General features: G+C 43.6%; 1 protein-coding gene across 4 annotated transcripts; it reads right to left on the bottom strand.

Moving 5' to 3' along the window:
• Positions 1 to 252: 252 nt before the first annotated feature.
• On the bottom strand, positions 253 to 17,680 carry SATL1 (spermidine/spermine N1-acetyl transferase like 1). 4 transcript variants are annotated; one of them, XM_083596163.1, is made up of 6 exons: positions 17,333 to 17,680; positions 11,965 to 12,016; positions 9,789 to 9,869; positions 5,971 to 6,072; positions 4,227 to 4,267; positions 253 to 685 (listed from the first exon to the last, which is right to left on the bottom strand). In XM_083596163.1, exons 1-6 carry the CDS (start codon positions 17,411 to 17,413, stop codon positions 662 to 664), a joined length of 381 nt encoding a protein of 126 aa, XP_083452289.1. In that variant the 5' UTR covers positions 17,414 to 17,680; the 3' UTR covers positions 253 to 661. The 4 variants fall into 4 exon arrangements, with proteins under 4 accessions (XP_083452289.1, XP_083452286.1, XP_083452288.1 ...); XM_083596160.1 differs by lacking the exon at positions 253 to 685 and adding an exon at positions 747 to 1,083 and having other exon boundaries at positions 4,223 to 4,267; XM_083596162.1 differs by lacking the exon at positions 253 to 685 and adding an exon at positions 747 to 1,083.
• Between the last annotated feature and the right edge of the window lie 18 nt (positions 17,681 to 17,698).

The raw sequence follows: 17,698 nt of genomic DNA, 5'->3' as shown, positions 1-17,698 counted from the left end.
TATGTGGGTACTGGGATGCTGCCTTGGTTCTCCAGTATTGGTGATATAGCAACAAGCCATGTGACACAAATGTCACGATACTGCTTTGGGTAAGGGTAGGAGAAGGGCAAGACCACAGGAACATAGGAAGCTAAGTCAGACAATATGATTGTTCTGGTTCAGATTGTGTACTCTGGTTGGCAAAAGCTCTCCAGGTTTCAGACGAGAGTGTTTTCCCTCCCTACCCAGAAAAACCGGTGATTGAATCTCTGACTGTATGCAAAGCCTGTTATTTTAATGGTAATACCTAAAATAGGTACAGTTTTTTAAAGTGTATCATGCATTCTCTAGTTGTAACCTTTCTAAACAGGCAAGTCACTGGAAATCGGGGGACTGAGGCTGGGAGAGAATGGTTTGTCTAAGGCAGCCTTTCCCAGCTTGGCATCCTCTGACTTGGAGGCACCAGGAATCGAGTCTGGGACTTTCTGCATGCAAGGCAGGTGCTCTTTCCCACAAAGTCCTGTTCTTCCTTCTGGGCACAAGCTTGTACACGCTCTAATACACTAGGGCACCAGCTATTTTTGTATTTGAAGAAAAGCAAGAGGTTTCCTGGCCAGGCCAGCACATTATGTCCCACCTGTGTTCTTTCTCCATATGAGTCACCAGTTGAGTATACCTTTGCTTAAACTGATCCGTAAGATTCAGGCTGCATTTGAAGTGTTGTACATCCATGTGAAGAAAAAGTAAAGCAATTTATCAAAATCATGTCAGTCATAAAACACGCATGCTTCTTTTAATTTTTCTTGCTATTTGCACTCTGCTTTGAAGCCACTGTGTTAACCAGAAGTCTCCCCTTGTAAGTGAGGTTTTTCATCGCAAACCTGATGAGCACTCCAAGCTTTGAGAGTGATAAAAAAAAATGGCGGACTTCCTTCTTTTAGTCTCCAGAAGCCATTCTCACTAGATTTTCTTTGTCAAATCTAAAGAGATGCCAGCCTTCTTCAGTGGAAAGGTCTGAAGCACCACGCCTCATATAGTACTCTATAGATGGCTTGTTCCAAACAACAACAAGGAAATGCATGCAGCTGCAGTTGGTTTCGATTGCTATCTGAAAAGTAAGCACAGGCAATAGCATTTGGGGAAATAAGAGAGGGGTGTCCAGTGCTGGTAGCCATTTATTGCCTTTCCCTCTATGCCAGGCACATCCAAGCTTAAGTTGCCTCCGATCTACCAACAAGTATCAAAAACTAGCAGTGCTCTACCACCCTCCAAAGCCAGATAGATAGATAGATAGATAGATAGATAGATAGATAGATAGATAGATCTTTATTTCATAGATACAGTAGTTATGTTTGGATATCATTATGACAGATTCAAATAGTTACTAGATGGAGAAGTAACTAAACAAGTGAGAAAAGTCAAACTATATTTTTATATTAGTTTGCACAGATCTGAGGAGCTAGCTTTTCTCTCTCTCTCTGTGTGTGTGTGTGTGTGTGTGTGTATGTGTGTGTGAACTCTTTCCCTTCCAGGTTGCTCCATGATTCTTCCTTCCCTGCTTTCTCCCTCTCCCTCTCCCTCTCCCCCTCCCTTCTTCAGGCAGCATCCCATTCCACTGCCAGCACTCAGCGCAGCGGGAAGGATAGCAAGCCAGGGCACTCTCTTTCTCTCCCTCTCTTTCTCTCCCTCAGGCAGCATCCCATCCCACCCCACCACCAGTGCTCTGCAGCAGGAAGGATAGCAAGCTGGCAGCATATGCACACACCAGCTCTCCCTCGGAGGCGGCAGGGCAGCATCTCCCTCAAGTCCCCCCAGGAGCACAGCGATCAACCTGCGATCGACCATAATCAGTCTCAGGTTCCACCAGTCGATCGCGATCGATGTGTTGTACATGCCCACTCTATGCCATTTATTGCCTTTCCCTCTATGCATTCCCTCTAAGCCATGAGGTTGGTAGCCATCACTACTTCTTGTGGGAGTTACTTTTTTAAACCATTTATATTTAAGCTGCCAGTTAATCTTGTTGCTTGAAATTATTACTGTAGCAAATGCAGAAACAAAACTTGGAGTAAAAGAAAACACAGTTACTTGGCTTTCTTTGCAAGAAGCACTGCATTCACGGATTGCATAGAAAGTTGGAGGACTATAATACCTGCATCTAGAGTTCTGAATCTAAACTGGGACAACTTAAAGCTCTTTGCTGTTCTCACGTTCTTGGGCATTTTTAAGCATTAATACAAGATCAGAGATTTGGATATAAGTCATTAATTAGTCACTAATTTGTTAAGAATTCCTATAAAACCTTTTAGCTGGCAAAATGCTTTTCTGGTTCAGAGCCAGTTGATATGTACAGTAGCTGTGATGGTACATTGCACACCCACCATTTAATTTCTCCTTGTTTTATTTAAAGATGCCTATAATTGTTTTCATTTCCACTCACAAATGTCTCAAAGCAACTTACACATCCAAAAAATGCACAAAGCTTACAAACAGTTAAAAACAATGCATCAGGAAATTTTATCTAAAAAGTGCTCATGCAACAATATTAAAAGGATGATTCCTGCCCCGTTCAGCTGAAAGGTGAACATCACAAACAGGTAAGAAATCATACTATAGTATGATCCCAATCATAAGCACTCAAGGAGAAGACTTAAAATCCAATCTGTTTTTTGAGGTAAGTTCTAGTCTAGGGTGTAACTTCCACATTTTTCAAACCTGTAACTCTTCCCTCTTTTTCTACCTAGTCTCCCTTCCCAAACTCAGGAAGTTGATTAGGATTGCCCTTCTGGAAGAGGATATTGTGTCATAGCTGGAGAACTAAGCTGAGTCACCAGTTGGAATGCAAGTAAAAACTTCATTCATACAAATGATGAGATGGTTAAAACTGTTGGTACCCCTTCAGACTACAAGTGAGGATTACATGGTTCAATGTATTTTCATACTGAAAGCTTCCCCACACATAGAAAGCTAGCACAAGAGTGAGAGTGTTCAGGTATAACTCTTCCCCCTGACATCTAGTTTTATATATGCAAAATTCTGATTTTATTTATTAGTACAGAGGGATTAGGAAAGTATTGAGTTAGAAGGGATTTCAAAGGTCACCTAGTCTAGTCCCCTTCATGCCAATGCAGTACATCCACTGCTACACCATTCTTGATAGGTGGCTGTTTTCTGTTTAGTAACCTCTAAAGACAAGTTTACTTCCTTCCTAGGGAGTCTGTTCCACAGAACAATTTTGCTTCATTTATATAATAATAATAATAATTTATTATTTATACCCCGCCCATCTGGCTGGGTTTCCCCAGCCACTCTGAGCGGCTTCCAATAAAACACTAAAATACAATAACCTATATGACATCCCTTCAGATATTTGAAGATGCCTGTCCTCCAGATTTAAGCCCAACTCACAGAACATGGTTTGCAGACCCCTCACCATCTTTGGGAGAAGATGCCATGGCTCAGTGGCAGAGCGTACACTTTGCATGCAGAAGGTTCCCCTTTCACCCTCTGGCATTTCCAAGTACGTCTGGGATTGCCCCCATCTGAAAGCCTGGAGAGCTGCCAATGATAAGATTTGGTAGAAGGCAGGTTTTCTGTGTTGCTGTATTGCTCTCTGTTCCAGATTATCACTATGCTGCAACGTCCAGAGCTAGATGCAGCACTCCAGGTGAGGTGAATTTCTTCAGAGTGGAAGAAATTATTACAATCTACATATATTTTTGCTGGTGCATTAGCCCTTTTTTTAGCCTCTGCATTCTGCTATTAACTCACATTTCACCTTGTGTTCTGCTAGAAATTTCAGGAACTTTTCGTGTGTGTTGCTGCATATGCAAGCCCCTACCTGCAGTCTGAAGCGTGAAACAGTTGTATCAACAGTTTTTACAATCTCATCTGTTGCTTGTGTGAATGAGATTAGAGGTTCTAACCACTGATACCCTGTTGATCCTCTCTTTTGCTTCTTGATTCTCACAGCTGACTTAAATAATGAAATCAGGTCTGGGGAACTGGTAGCCCTCCAGATGCTGTTGGACTCCAGCTCCCATCATCCTCAGCCAGAATGAGCAATAAGGGTGATGGGAGTTGTAGTCCAGCAACATGTGGAGGGCACCAGGCTAGAGAAGACTCTCAGTCAAATTTAATATGTCAGCAGCTTTTTAACTAAAGTAGATTTAAGTCTGTACTGTTGAATATACAGCTTACAAAGTAAATACATACAAGTAAATAGAAGACAGGAAAATATAACTTGCCTGGCTTAATCTTTTTAAAAGTTCTGTTCCAATGCCCCAACCTGCCAAAACACAGTTCAGAAAAACCTCAGATGACAAAACTTGCAGCATACCCATGTGAAAAATTTGCCTGCTTTGACAATATGCTATTTTATCTTCTTTGCCATGAGCCATGAACAAAATAGGAACATTTACAGGTAAAATCTAATGCATTATCCTATACACATACAAAAAATTTAATTTCTTTGAAATTGCAAAGAAGCCTGTACATTTATCATTATTTTAGGAAAGAAAAGGAAATGGAACTGCAAGGCTAGCCTCCTTCCACCTGGTGCCCTACAAATTTTGTTGGACTCCCAAGTCCTATCAGCCCCAACTAAGGATGGGTGAATCTATCAATTTGGGTTTCTCATTTTTTCACACTCAAATGCAGTTCTCCACATTGGCACATCACTTCACTTTAAAAAAAAAAAATTCTCATGAGAACTTAGTGATATTTTATTGTGCATTTTCCCTCATATATATATATACAACTTTGCAATCTTCTCTAGCATATAGCTTTGCATTTTGTATGCTATTTTTACTAATATATGCATTTTTGTGCCCAGTTTATGCATTTTTCCACACATTACATGGCTTGGGAACTGTAGTGCAAAATTGAGAGAAGTGTGAATCTCCAAGGAAAGCTTGTGGCATTTCAGTTTGTGTATTGTTACAGAAAATGTGAATTAGGAAGCTTTGCCTATAAATGTGAACTGAATCTAGTTTCTCCTCCATCCCTAGCCCCAGCTAGCAGAGCTGATGATATCAATGATTTTGAGAGTTGTACTGTAGTCCAAAACATTGCAAGGCACCAGGTTACTGATGGTTGTTCAATGTAGAATGTAAATATTTATTCAAGGTGTTTCCCTATACTGCCCCACAAAGCTGGCTCCATAGAATTATTAACAATAAGCATGAGTAACAATTAGACAATAAAACAAGGCAAAATGAGAAATAACTCAATATTGAAATCCTATTCTCCCCTTTCCTCAGGACAAAATGGTTCTTCAGAAGCCACCATGGTTAGTGGCAGTTAAAAGGTAAAGGGAACCCTGACCATTAGGTCCAGTCGTGGCCAACTCTGGGGTTGCGGCGCTCATCTCGCTTTATTGGCCGAGGGAGCCGCCGTAAAGCTTCTGGGTCATGTGGCCAGCATGACGAAGCTGCTTCTGGTGAACCAGAGCAGCGCACGGAAATGCCGGGCAGTCTTAAATTCAGTTATTCACATTCCAAATCAGTGCAAAACTCCCAGTATAAACAATTTTGAAAAGCAATTTCCCTTACATGATTCATTTTTCACTAAGCAAGCCTGGACAGTGTATATGGTCTTGATGGTCCAAAGGAACGGAAAGCAATGTTTGGCACCAGCTTGGTGCAGGAGTTAGGTGCATTTTATGCACATTTCACCCTGGTATATGCAATTTTGAACACTTTCCTTGGTTGGAGAACTGCATCGCAAATTTCAAAGGATGACTGTTTCAGTTTGCATTTTGTTTTGGAAATGGCAAATTAGGTATGTTTCCCTTTCCCAACTGGCTGGGGCTGATGGGAGCTAGGAATCCAACAATATATTGGGGGCCACAGTTTCCCTAACCCAGTTTTAGACTTTAGGGCTAAGTGATGAGGACTTTATCTCCGGGGTCTTCCCAATCTCAGCCCAACTACCTAACCACACCTCCACACTGCCTCTCACTTTATTATGTGCAAACAGTATTATTTTTACCTCTATATTCATCCATAACGTAGAAGTCTTCTAAGTACAACAGCTTGCCAATCCAAGGGTCGTAAGTATAGTAATACATAGCAAACCCTACAATGTCGGTATCTGGTGAGACACAAAACAGCTATTGTAAGGAAATAACCACTATTGTGTAAGGCTGTCAATCAGCTAGAGAATTATGAATTAGTTAATCATCTTAGACTGTATCCAACTAATTTCTACTCAGAGTGCACACATTTGTTTTAGTTTAGTAATAATCATTAATTTCCACAGGTCTAACTAACATTAGCTACTACACCTTCCTTCTAAATGATCACTTCAACATAAATAGACCAGAATTTTACTGAATTTGGTAATGGCACCTTTTGTAAGAAGTATTAAATTTGCATTTTTGAAAAAAAATATTCTTTTGTCATGGCCTTCCAAAGGAGCCAGGGGAGCAAACAAAACCATGTGTAGTTATTTTTAAGCAAATCAAATTTCCTCAATATAAAAGGGCTTACTGTTTAATACAACAAAAGGAAAGAGAACCACACTGCTATAAGGAAAAGCCACTTCAATGTTTTTTTTTAATTAAAAACATTTTCAGTAACAAAGCCAAAATAGTTCCACACCAACATAATGATGCAATTGTGCCTCAGAAGCCCCATTAGTAATTCTGTCTTCCCCCTGAGCATACAGAGATTTTCTCCTTTCCTTTGTTGTCAGTGGTTCCACTTTGCCACGAATTTATTACTTAGTTATTTTATTTACTACATTTATATACCACCTTCTTCTCCATGGAGCTCCTCCTCCCCACCACCCCTATGAAGTAGTACTGGCCCAAGGTCACCCAGAGAGCTTAATAACTGAGTGGGAATTTGAACCAGGACTTGGTCTGACACCCTAACCACTATACCACACTGGCTCCAATCCTCTCTGCACTCAGTACCTGAGTTGGCTATTAGAGCAGCAGAGGCTGGTCTGTTTGGGTAGGTGGGGGCATTGCCCCTCCAACCTCTGTCTACCTTCCTCTAGCGTCCTCATGTCTACCTTCTTAACTGCAGCTAGACCAGGTTGTACCACTGCCTCTCAACTTCCCCTTCCTTAGTCCCATTGTTGCCCTTGTAGAACTCAGCAGCCAGGAGGATGGAGACATAGCAAATTTGTTTCACTCTCTCTGTCATTGGCTCTGGCTCCACCTGTTGTTTACTCTGGTGCCACCTTCTGTTGGCCTCCCTGCCTTCCACCCTACCAGTCCCAATGGACACTAACCACCACTGTACAGTGGTACCTCGGGTTACATACACTTCAGGTTACAGACTCCATTAACCCAGAAATAGTATATTGGGTTAAGAACTTTGCTTCAGGATGAGAACAGAAATCGTGCGGCGTCAGTGCGGCAGCAACGGGAGGCCCCATTAGCTAAAGTGGTACCTCAGGTTAAGAACAGTTTCAGCTTAAGAATGGACCTCCGGAACGAATTAAGTATGTAACCAGAGGTACCACTGTATTAGATGCAGTGATATCATCTTGGTGGGTGGAAAGAAAAATAAGAGCCTATATTGCATTTGTCCTTTCCCCCCCAGAGAGCATTTTAATAGCTCAGACATAGGGAAGGATAGGGGAAACTGTGTGAGAGGTTAATTACCTCTCTCTCCCAGCACTACTGCGCTAAGCCAAATACCACCTCCCCAACCACTGACTAAGCTCTAAAAAAAGGCCAGGATCAAAGGGCTCACATTTTAGGTTCATGTAAATATCTTCATATTCTTGGTGGGGGGTGTTAATTTTGTTTTTGTTGCACAGTTGACCCATTCTCCCTCCCATCAGGATATGCCAAGAATTGCTTTTGAAATATTTATTAGCTTCAAAACACCATTTGCCATCCAGCAGGGTGGTATATACATCTGTGACTAACAGAACACAAATCTAAAAGCCTCTTTTGGATTGTGAAGCTATTGCCAGACCTTTAATGTTTAGCTGATTTTTAAAAAAAGTTTTTTGAATTCTCCAAGCAATTAAAAGGATTGAGGCTGTCATCTTTTAGGACACACTATGTGCCTCTTGGTCAAATGGCAGGAGGTTCAACAACATGTGCTGAAACTCATTTAAAATTGCATAAAGTATTTTGAGGGAAGTAGCAATCCGTTGTTGACAAGCAATTCCAAAACAAAGTAGAATATTCTCCACACTTTAAATGTCAAGGAGTGCAAGTTACATGTTTTAGGTCCTGGATAACAGGGGGGTTCTTGTGGGGAGATATTTATTATTGCCTTTCACGTGAGTCTGCGATTTACAAACATAAAAATGAAAAACAGTTTTGAAAAGAATAGGAAAAATCCAACTAAATACAGGCTTGCAAACAATACAAAGTGAACATTTAAAGCAGAAACCTTTCTCTTGAAATGTAGAAGCTTGTCAAAGCAATAATGTCTTTTATTTCCCCCAAAAGTAAAGTGGGTCCACGATTTACCCTTAATTTACCTGCGCAATCAGAACCTCTGGCACACAGCTGAAAAATAGTTGGAGAGCAGGGGAAACCCACCACAGAAAGAGCCCTCCATTTTGCTTATCTGACTCTAGGAACTTCCCAGCATAAAACCCACATAAGTGGTGGGCTCACTATATCCCAATAGGGATGCTGTTCCACAGAACAGGAGCACTGGCAATGAAAACCCTGCTCTGAGTTGTTGGGTTAAGTTAGCTATGTTGAATTGTATTCTGTCGGTGGGTTCATGCTGTTGCCTTGTTGGGCTGTGTATGTGATAAAGGGGAGCCATGCTGAAGTGAAGGCATCCTCTTCTATTTCTCCCCATGTCAGTTTCAGTCTACTGGTTAGCTTTTCTAGTAAGGCTGTTTCCCTGCCCACTGGTCCTGCTAGCTAAGGATCATGGAAGTTGTAGGCCAAAAACATCTGGAGGGCCAAGTTTAAGGAAGCCTGGTCTGTGTGAACCTGTTTAGTGTGGTGGGGATTTTTCCTTAGTTTGTTTTGGAGGAAAGTATATGCTGGGGTGGGAGTGTTTTCGATTATGCCTCTCTCCAAGTGTACCCATTGTTTCTTCTCATCTTCTAGAATGTATGGGATTATATGGTTGGTGATGTAGTATAGTTCTATGTTAGGGATTCCCCATGCTCCTTCTGAGGTGGGGAGGTGCAGGTGTTTGGGGCTTATTTTTGGCTTTTCGTGTGAGAAGATAAACGAGTGTAGTTTTTTCTGCCATTTGCGGAGTTGGATTGGTGGAATCCAGATTGGAAGGGTTTGGAATAGGTACCGTATTTTTCGCCCTATAGGGCGTACCGGCCCATAGGGCGCACCTAGTTTTCAGGGGGGGAAATCAAGGGAATAAATATGATCCCCCCCCCCGCAGCTCTGTCCGCTACTCCAAGACCTTCTTCCTGCTTTTGCAGGAGGTGGCGGAATTCCCCCACCTCCCACAAAAGCCCACAGGAGCCGTGCGAGTATAGCTAGGGTGGGATTTGCTATGATGAGAGTACCAAAGTTCAGATAGGGAGGCTTAGAAGGTTGCAGTTGAACTGGGAGCCTCAGCATTGCCAATGATGAGGCTCTCCAAATGTCATTGGACCCCTCACCCACATCAGGCCCATTCAGCATAGCCAGAAGTGATAAAGTTGTAGTCCAGCAACTTCTGGAGGCCCGCAGGTTCCCCACCCCGACCCACCTAGACCCTATTATCTTCTGAGGTCCTTTTCTGGGTACCCCCACCAGATGCAGTCCAGTGGGTAGCTTCTTGAGGTGGAGCATTTTCAGTGTTGGCACTCATTCTATGGGATGCCTAGTTATACAAATAAATGATAACTTTGTTTTCTTGAAAGCTTACCCTGCATTGCATCATCCTTATTTGCTTCTGCTATTAAACACTGGAAGAAAGGACGTGATCCGAAACCATCTCGAAGCAAATCTGAAATGTTTAGATAGTTGAATAAAGCACTAAAATGTTGTTGTTGTTGTTGTTTAGTCGTGTCCAACTCTTCGTGACCCCTAGGACTTGATATCCCACATTTCACTCCCCTTAAGGAGTCTCAAAGCAGCCCACAATCTCCTTTCCTTTCCTCCCCCAAAACAAACACTCTGTGAGGTGAGTGGGGCTGAGAGACTTCAGAGAAGTGTGACTAGCCCAAGGTCACCCAGCAGCTGCATGTGGAGGAGCGGGGATGCGAACCCGGTTCACCAGATTACGAGTCCACTGCTCTTAACCACTACACCATGCTGGCTCTCACTAAAATATAGTCCCAAGATAAAAGAAGATTAGTAATAGGTAGTAGTACTAAGTAGTAGTACTTACTAGTACTAAGTAGTAGTAGTAGTAGTGTGGGGTGGAGTGCGAGGGAGGGAGGGAGGGTTAGGGTTTGTTGTTGGTTTGGCCTTGTTCTTGTTTTTATTATGTATTGGGGGAGGGGTTATCTTGTATTTTTATGTTGCAAATCGCCCCGGGAGCTACAGATGAATGGCAGTATACAAATTTAATAAATAATAAAAATGAATAATAATGTTGCTACCAGCATCTTCTCAAAGTAGAATTCTGGGTGGGTATGGGAGAGCAGCCATGATGGACTGCAGGGTGTGAAATCAGAGGTTCGCCCAAACAAAATTGTATTGTTGGGGCTCTTTTCTTTGGTCAGCAACATGTGAATTGTGTTGACACAAAAAGATCAAAGGCCAAAACAGGCATCTTCACCGATATGCAGATCTGATGCAAGGCCAGACCACATGAACACCAGCTTTTTTGCTAAATCTGTTTGAACAGGGGTAGGTAGGCGCTGGTGGGTTTAAAATCCCTGCGTGTAAATAACCGGCATGTTAGGGAGATGTTGGACTAGTCTAGGCTTAGCCAACCATAGCATCCTCCAAACATCTTGGAGTTGGAGTCCAAACCATTTGGACGGTGTCAGGTCATTTGAGCTAGAACCATCTTCCCTCACATTCATTTTCTGTGAGCCAAATTACCGTATTTTTCGCCCCATAGGGCGCACCGGCCCATAGGACACACCTAGTTTTTTTTTGGGGGGGGGAATAAAGAAAAAAAATTATTTCCCCCCCCAGGCGTGGGGCTGGGGCGGGGGAAGCCCGAGCTTCCCCCGACCCCAGCCCCCAGAACAGGGGGCTCCCGCCGGGCTCCCACGCCTTGCGGATATCTGCCTGAAGTCCAAACCAGGTCGGGGAACAGCGGGATGACGGCGCTCCGCCTCCCCGCTGTCCCCCGAGCTTGTGGGGCTGGCGGCAGGGAGAAGCGCGCTTCTCCCCACTGCCAGCCTCCAAACCAGGTCGGGGAACCGAAGCCCAGGGCACGCTGTGCAGCGCGCCGTAGGCTTTGAGATGCAGGCTGCGGGCTCCCGCGGGCTCCCTAGGCTTGCGGAGAGCTTCCTGAAGCCTGGAGAGCGAGAGGGGTCGGTGCGCACCGACCCCTCTCGCTCTCTAGGCTTCAGCGAAAGCCTGCATTCGCCCCATAGGACGCACACACATTTCCCCTTCATTTTTGGGGGGGGGGAAAGTGCGTCCTATAGGGCGAAAAATACGGTACACTTGAAATGTGGATTTGCACAATGTGCAAGATTTCTTTCAACCCCAATGCAAATTGCAGTGTGTGTGTGAGTGTGAGTGTGAGTGTGTTAGAAAGACGATCAAATCAGGACCATAGCAAGGATGGAAACTGGTTCAGTTCCATCTCAGTTCTTGCTATGATCCTAAAATTACCGCCAGCATCCTGCCACCAGGTGATGCAATTTGTATATAAAAATAAAGACGCCTGCCATGAGGGAAGGCAGAAGTGAGGGAGCCCAGGCCATCAGTTGGCATAAGAGGATGTCAGTCTCCACCTTATATAATGTATTTGTTTTAGTGTTTTAAAATTGTAAACTGTATTGGAACAACAACTGTGTGGTTCTTCACCTGAGGGACAGGGCCGAGGACTTGATCGCATGTTACACTCTGAAGAAGACCTGGAGGTAAAATAAATAGCAGCCTCCTAAATTTAACACGCTAGGCATCTACCTTACCTGTTTCTGTTACTTTTACTGCATTAGGCATGTTTTCATAAGCAGCTAGTTCCTGCCAAGAGAAGAAACCAGAATATCACCAAAATAGCAAAGCAGACTTTAAAAACAACAACACTATGAAAGATTGGAATGGTGTTGTTAGTAAAGGTCAGCTCCTTGATATAAGGAGAGCCTTGAGAGATTAGGCATATGCCCATCTAGTCAAGCATCCTATTCCCGGAATTACCAATCGGATGCCCTAGAGCAGGGGTTTTCAACCAGTGTGTCTTGGCGCCCTGGGGTGCCTTGGAATGATAGGGGCACCACAAGCCACACTGGCCTCTGCCCCTCCTTCCTTCCCTGATGCCCTCTCTGTTTGTTGCAGCCGCCCTGGCTATAAGCTCCCCAAGTGAATGGTGCCTCTGGGACTGGCCAGGGGTACTGGTTATACCAGGAGCTGAGGCAGACTAAGCAAGCAAGTGGGTGAGGGAGCCCAGCCAGCCAGGCCACCAGCCCCTGCTGTTGGGAATGGATGGACAAGTGGGAGGCCAGGCAGGCAGGCGTCACACTAACCTTTCTTGTGCTTGTGTGGAATACCTGCCTGTGAGCTGTGTCTGGTGCCAAAGGGGAGCCTTTCCACCATGCAGGCAGAAATACTCTGAATGCCCTGAGATCATTGGATGAAGGGCGGTATACTAATTTAATAAATGTAAATAAATGAATAAAGGAGAAGAACTTTGACATGAGTATAAGAAGAGCATGTGGCCCACCATCCTGTTCTCACAGTGCCCAACCAGATGCCTCTGGGAAGCCTACAAAAAGGACCTGGGTGCAACAATATCCTCCTACCCCCTTGTGATTCAGAGTTAGTACATAGCCGCCATGGCTGGTAGCCATTGATTACCTTCTCTGTGAAACCAGGAGTGGTGGAAGAATTCTCACGCAAGGTTGAATATTGGTGACCCCTCCCCAACAGGGAAACTGGGACAGAGACAGAATCTGGCAAGTTTTTGGGAGGCTGGTGGCTGTGCCACCGACACAAGCAAAGTGATGGTGACAGGGATGCTTAGATTCCTTTCCAAGGTGCCATAGCTGAGCTGGGAGGGGGGCCTTCTGGCTCATGGACCTCATTAGCCGCAGCAACTTGCCCAAAATTTGATATCATATATGACACCAGGTGTGTCTTTGGGCAAAGACAGGTTTGCAAACACCAACAACCAGCTAATTAGAAGCTGCAGTTGTGTCTGGTACTCGCAGACAAGGAATGGAAAACATGATGTGGGAGCCTCTGATAAAAGGCAAGTACAGGGAGAGAACAGCAAGCTCCACCCACGCACCTGTACCATGAAATGAAGGGGGAGACAGAAAATAGATGCTCTGTCACTCCCCCTCCTCCCGCCAGAGGCCACAAAGAATCACCATGAGAACGGAGTATGTTTTTCAACCCTGGGACATCCGAGCTTTTGAAATTATTCACTGGTGTAATGCAGTACAGGATCATGTTGACCCGCTTATTTTATTAGGAGCCTTACAGAGTATCAGAACAAGTCAATGGATATTTGTTAGGCAGATTTGTTCTATGACTTCTATTTATGTATTTTTCATAATCATAATAACAACAACAGCTACTACTATTTTGCTCCATAAATATTTGGGCTGTAAGCAATAGACTCTGTTGTATCACATGTATACATCTCTGCTGCCCACTGCACAAACCTTCCAATAAACAAATAAAAAAGAAATATTGTTTTTTTATGTGCAAGTTTTAAAGCAACAGATTGAGCTGGAAACAGGATGGAACAGATTTATGAGTGAAACCCTTCAAAGCAGAAGCTTTGATAATTGATATTAATCATTGGAATATTCCATGCCATGAGCAACAAGATGCTGCTGCTTCTCTGTGGAACTTGCTAGCAGCCTGCTTTTTGTTCTTGTTACTTGCTGCTGCTTTTTGTTTTACCAAGGAAGATATGGAGGCGCTTTCCATAACTCAGTGGCAGAACCCTGGCTTTGCAGGCAGAAGTTCAATCCCCGTCATCTCCAGTTTAAAGGAACTCAGATAGCTAAGCTGATAAATTGTTCTGCCACGGAGATACCGCCTGCAGCAGATAGTACCAGACAATATAGGCAAGTTATAGGGAAGTAATATAACGGCAGCATCATGGGTCCCTGGAACACAATCTGCAAGCTATATATTGTTCATTTCCTTGTGGTGGCTTGCATAAAGAATACATGATTCCTTCTTAACCACGGTTAGATGGGTAGCTCAGGGTTCTTTCACATATTGCACAATACTTCAATGTCAGTGGGGCTGAAAAGTGATGTGTGGTGGGACAGTTTCTGAGAATGCTGGGCATTGGAACCTTCAGATCAACCTTCATCAGCTTGGTGACCTCCATATGTTTTGGACTACAAATCTAGCTCTGGCTGTGCATAGTGGGAGTCCTTGTGCAAAACATTTAGAGAGCTTGTACCCTTCCTCAGACAAAAATAGGGGCTTTTCTCACTCACTTCCCACTCCCTACTGACCATCCTCAACCACCCTACATTTTTTGTGTCCCACCTTTAAAGCATTTCCAATCAGAAGGAGGGCGGGTTTCACCACCACTAGACCAATGGGACACAGCACACGCACCCTACGCTGTCCTAAGGAAACCCCTTAATCCCGATTTTATTTTATTATTCGGTAGATTTACAAAAAAGAAAGTCGCACACAAGTAAATTTTTAGAAAGGGACAAGATTAGAGTGAACACACAAAGCATTTTTTTTAAAAGAAAAATAAAAATCAACTCCTTGCACTCTACTCCCGCTTTCTTACTGCCCAGGGTGGTCCTGCCCTCTGCCTGCCCCTCAGAGCTAACATGTCACAAAGGGCTGCGCTTCCGCGGTGGAAGCTTCCCCTGTTCCTTCTCCTCCTCACATGCTTTACAGCAGCTGCCATGAGCTGCCCAAGGAAGGAAGCTGGCAGCAGCAGCCATGGAGAGGCAATGGATGCTCCCTCACAACCGCAGCTGCCAACACTGTCATAGCGCATGGGACAAGCGCCAGTTCATCTACTAAAATTAAGTTTCTTCCTAGAGTCACTTGAAAATCTCTGGGGATCATCAGTTCAGGTTTTGGTTGACTGTTATTGTTGTATTGATTGGTTTTCTTTTCCTTAAAATAAAAATTATACGAACTTCAAAAATATACACACATTCCAGATTTTCTCTAAAAAAACCAAAACAAACAAAATATGCCAAAACAAACACACATCTAACTCTGGCTTGCCTCCACCATTGCTGCAGGTTGGCCCCTGTTTATGGAAGCTGACAAAGTCCAAACAATATTTTTCAGGGAAGTCCCAAGGGCAGTGCCAGCACTCTTAATAAATTACGTCAGTTAGTAATCTATAGCTTTCCCTAGGTCGCTGGCAGAGATCAGCCCAAGACCTCTCTGTTGGTAGGAGAGATAAAATTCTTCTATATGTTGCATAATGCAACTTGTTGTGCCTGTTCCTTGGAAACAGCTCAGATAAGATAGCTTCTCTGAAAGCAACAAACCACAATTTCTGGTTCCATATTTCAAGAGGCAAATTGCATGATTAGTTTTCCAGCTCAATATATGTTTTAATATGTACCCTGCTCTTTGAGACGGAGAAGGATGCACATCCAATTTTGTCTAAGAGGAACTGGTACATACCAGCTTTTAAATGTCCTGGAGCATCAGAGCAAGAGCTCTTTGCACAGAAAGCTACAAGTGTGCCACTTGCTATTCTAAGAGCTGTTCTGCTTGCAAAATATACACCTTGCCTTAATCACTGGAATACTGATAGCTAATGGCAACAATTAAAAGGGCTAATTCAGTATTAAAATAGGAAGATAAATAGATAAAACTGCTGACAGAATAGCATGGTTTTAAACCAGTAGAAGAGAGTGGTGGAGGGGTCAGAAATAATAGAAACTGCATCCATTTTTTTCAAAATGCTAATTAAAGGACTGCTTTCTCTGCCTGGCTATCTCCTTGATTGCATTTGGGCAACAAATAAAGGGCTAAATTAGATGTGATGTTAAATGTGTTATTTGACCGAATGTGCTTGTAAAAAAAAAATATGTATATGGGTGTGGGTGGAAGGCAGGAAAAGCACTCAGGATTGCAATGATCGTGGGCAAAGAGGAGGGGTTTGTCTTTATTAGCAAACATTAACAGCACAGACCTGTGGATGTTTATTCAGAAGGAAGTCCCACCGAGTTCAGTGGGGATTACCAACCAGAGAGAGCCAGTGTGGTCTAGAACCTGAAAAACCAGGGTTCATAATCCCCATGAAGTTTTCTGAGCAACCTTGGAACAGCTATAGTCTCTCAGCCTAACCTACATCACAGGGTTGTTGTCAGAAGAAGCGTGCATGTTACCTTGAGCTTGTTAGAGGAAAGTGGGGTGGGGATATAAATTTAATGAAATGAAATGAAATAAACTTGGCTGTGTTGTAATAGTCCAGCACCGTCAGCCCTCCCTGCTCCCTCAGCTGGCCCCTGGGGGAAGCCATTTCATCAGACGTCCTGACTGGGAGAGACAGGAAGCAGAGCATGCTTGCTGCTGTGCTGGCAGAAGTCACACTCATTAGTGTCACCCATGGCATTACAGCCCCTAAAGACTTTTATTTTCTTGTCTGCTTTTGTGTAAAATGAACCTATTAATTTTGTAAATGGCATTGGTTTTGCATTGGGGATTATTATGTGACTGGTTGTGGTGGTTTTATGTGGCTTTGCTATCTGCTGTCCTCTTCGTTTTATACAGTATTTAAAGAGTTTTCACAAATTATGTATTATTTTAATTGCCTAGTTTATAATGTTTTATAGTGGCTCCTTTCTTATAAGCCACTTTGGGATGTTCTATGATCCTAAAAATGTTTAAATCTTCCTTCCTTCCGAAATTACCGCAATCATACTTATCTGCTAGTCTAGCAGTTTATAGGAATGGACTGTGTCTCATGACAGTCCCAAGCCCAGGAGTCGCCAATGGATACAATGGCAACTTGGAGAACTCCTTAGGGTAGCTCTGGTCATCAGGTAGCAAAGGTAATTACCCTTTTCTACCTTGAGGAAAGAGTGGAAGAGTGATGTTCTTTCTCAGTTCCTCTTTCAGTGCTCAGATTAATTCTCTTGGATCCAATTTTTTACTCTGATCCAATTTTTACCCTGATATTTTGGAAGAAGGAAGTGTGTGTCTTTGTGTGTTTCTCTGTTCTTGTCTTTGGGTAGGGATGGGCAGATTCAGGGGAATGGGAGAGAGATAAACAGAAAGGGAGGCACCCACACAACTCACTCAAAAATCCAAATGTGTCCAATGGCCTAAAAATCGAACTTTCCTTCCCTACAGCCTCTCTTCCCCTCCCCACCCCCCGCTTACTTTGATGAGACGCAGGATTTCCGTACAGTCCCGCGGTTCTGCTGGACGAACCCGGAAGCGGTTCAGAGAGCTGCCAGACATCCTGAGAGCATGAAGCAGCAAGGATGCTGATCACTTCCCACAAGGGAGCTTGAGTGCTGCTGGGCCTCTCCTTGGGGGACTGACTTCATTCACCATCTCCAACGGCTATTGTTAGCCAAGGCACAAAAAATAAAAGGTGGGAAAAGATGTTATTCCTCCCCACCCTTCCCCACCCTGTTTTCTCCTTCCCCCTTTACATAGGTGGGGATTTGACTTCCTGCTGCTGCCCAGTTTCCATCCCACCTTGTGCTTCAGTTGGTGGTTGAGCCATTAAGCATATGTGGA

The sequence above is a fragment of the Podarcis filfolensis genome (assembly GCF_964270895.1).
Source record: "Podarcis filfolensis genome assembly, chromosome: Z".
Taxonomy (NCBI): domain Eukaryota; kingdom Metazoa; phylum Chordata; class Lepidosauria; order Squamata; family Lacertidae; genus Podarcis; species Podarcis filfolensis.
This window is presented reverse-complemented; position numbering and strand designations above follow the sequence as displayed.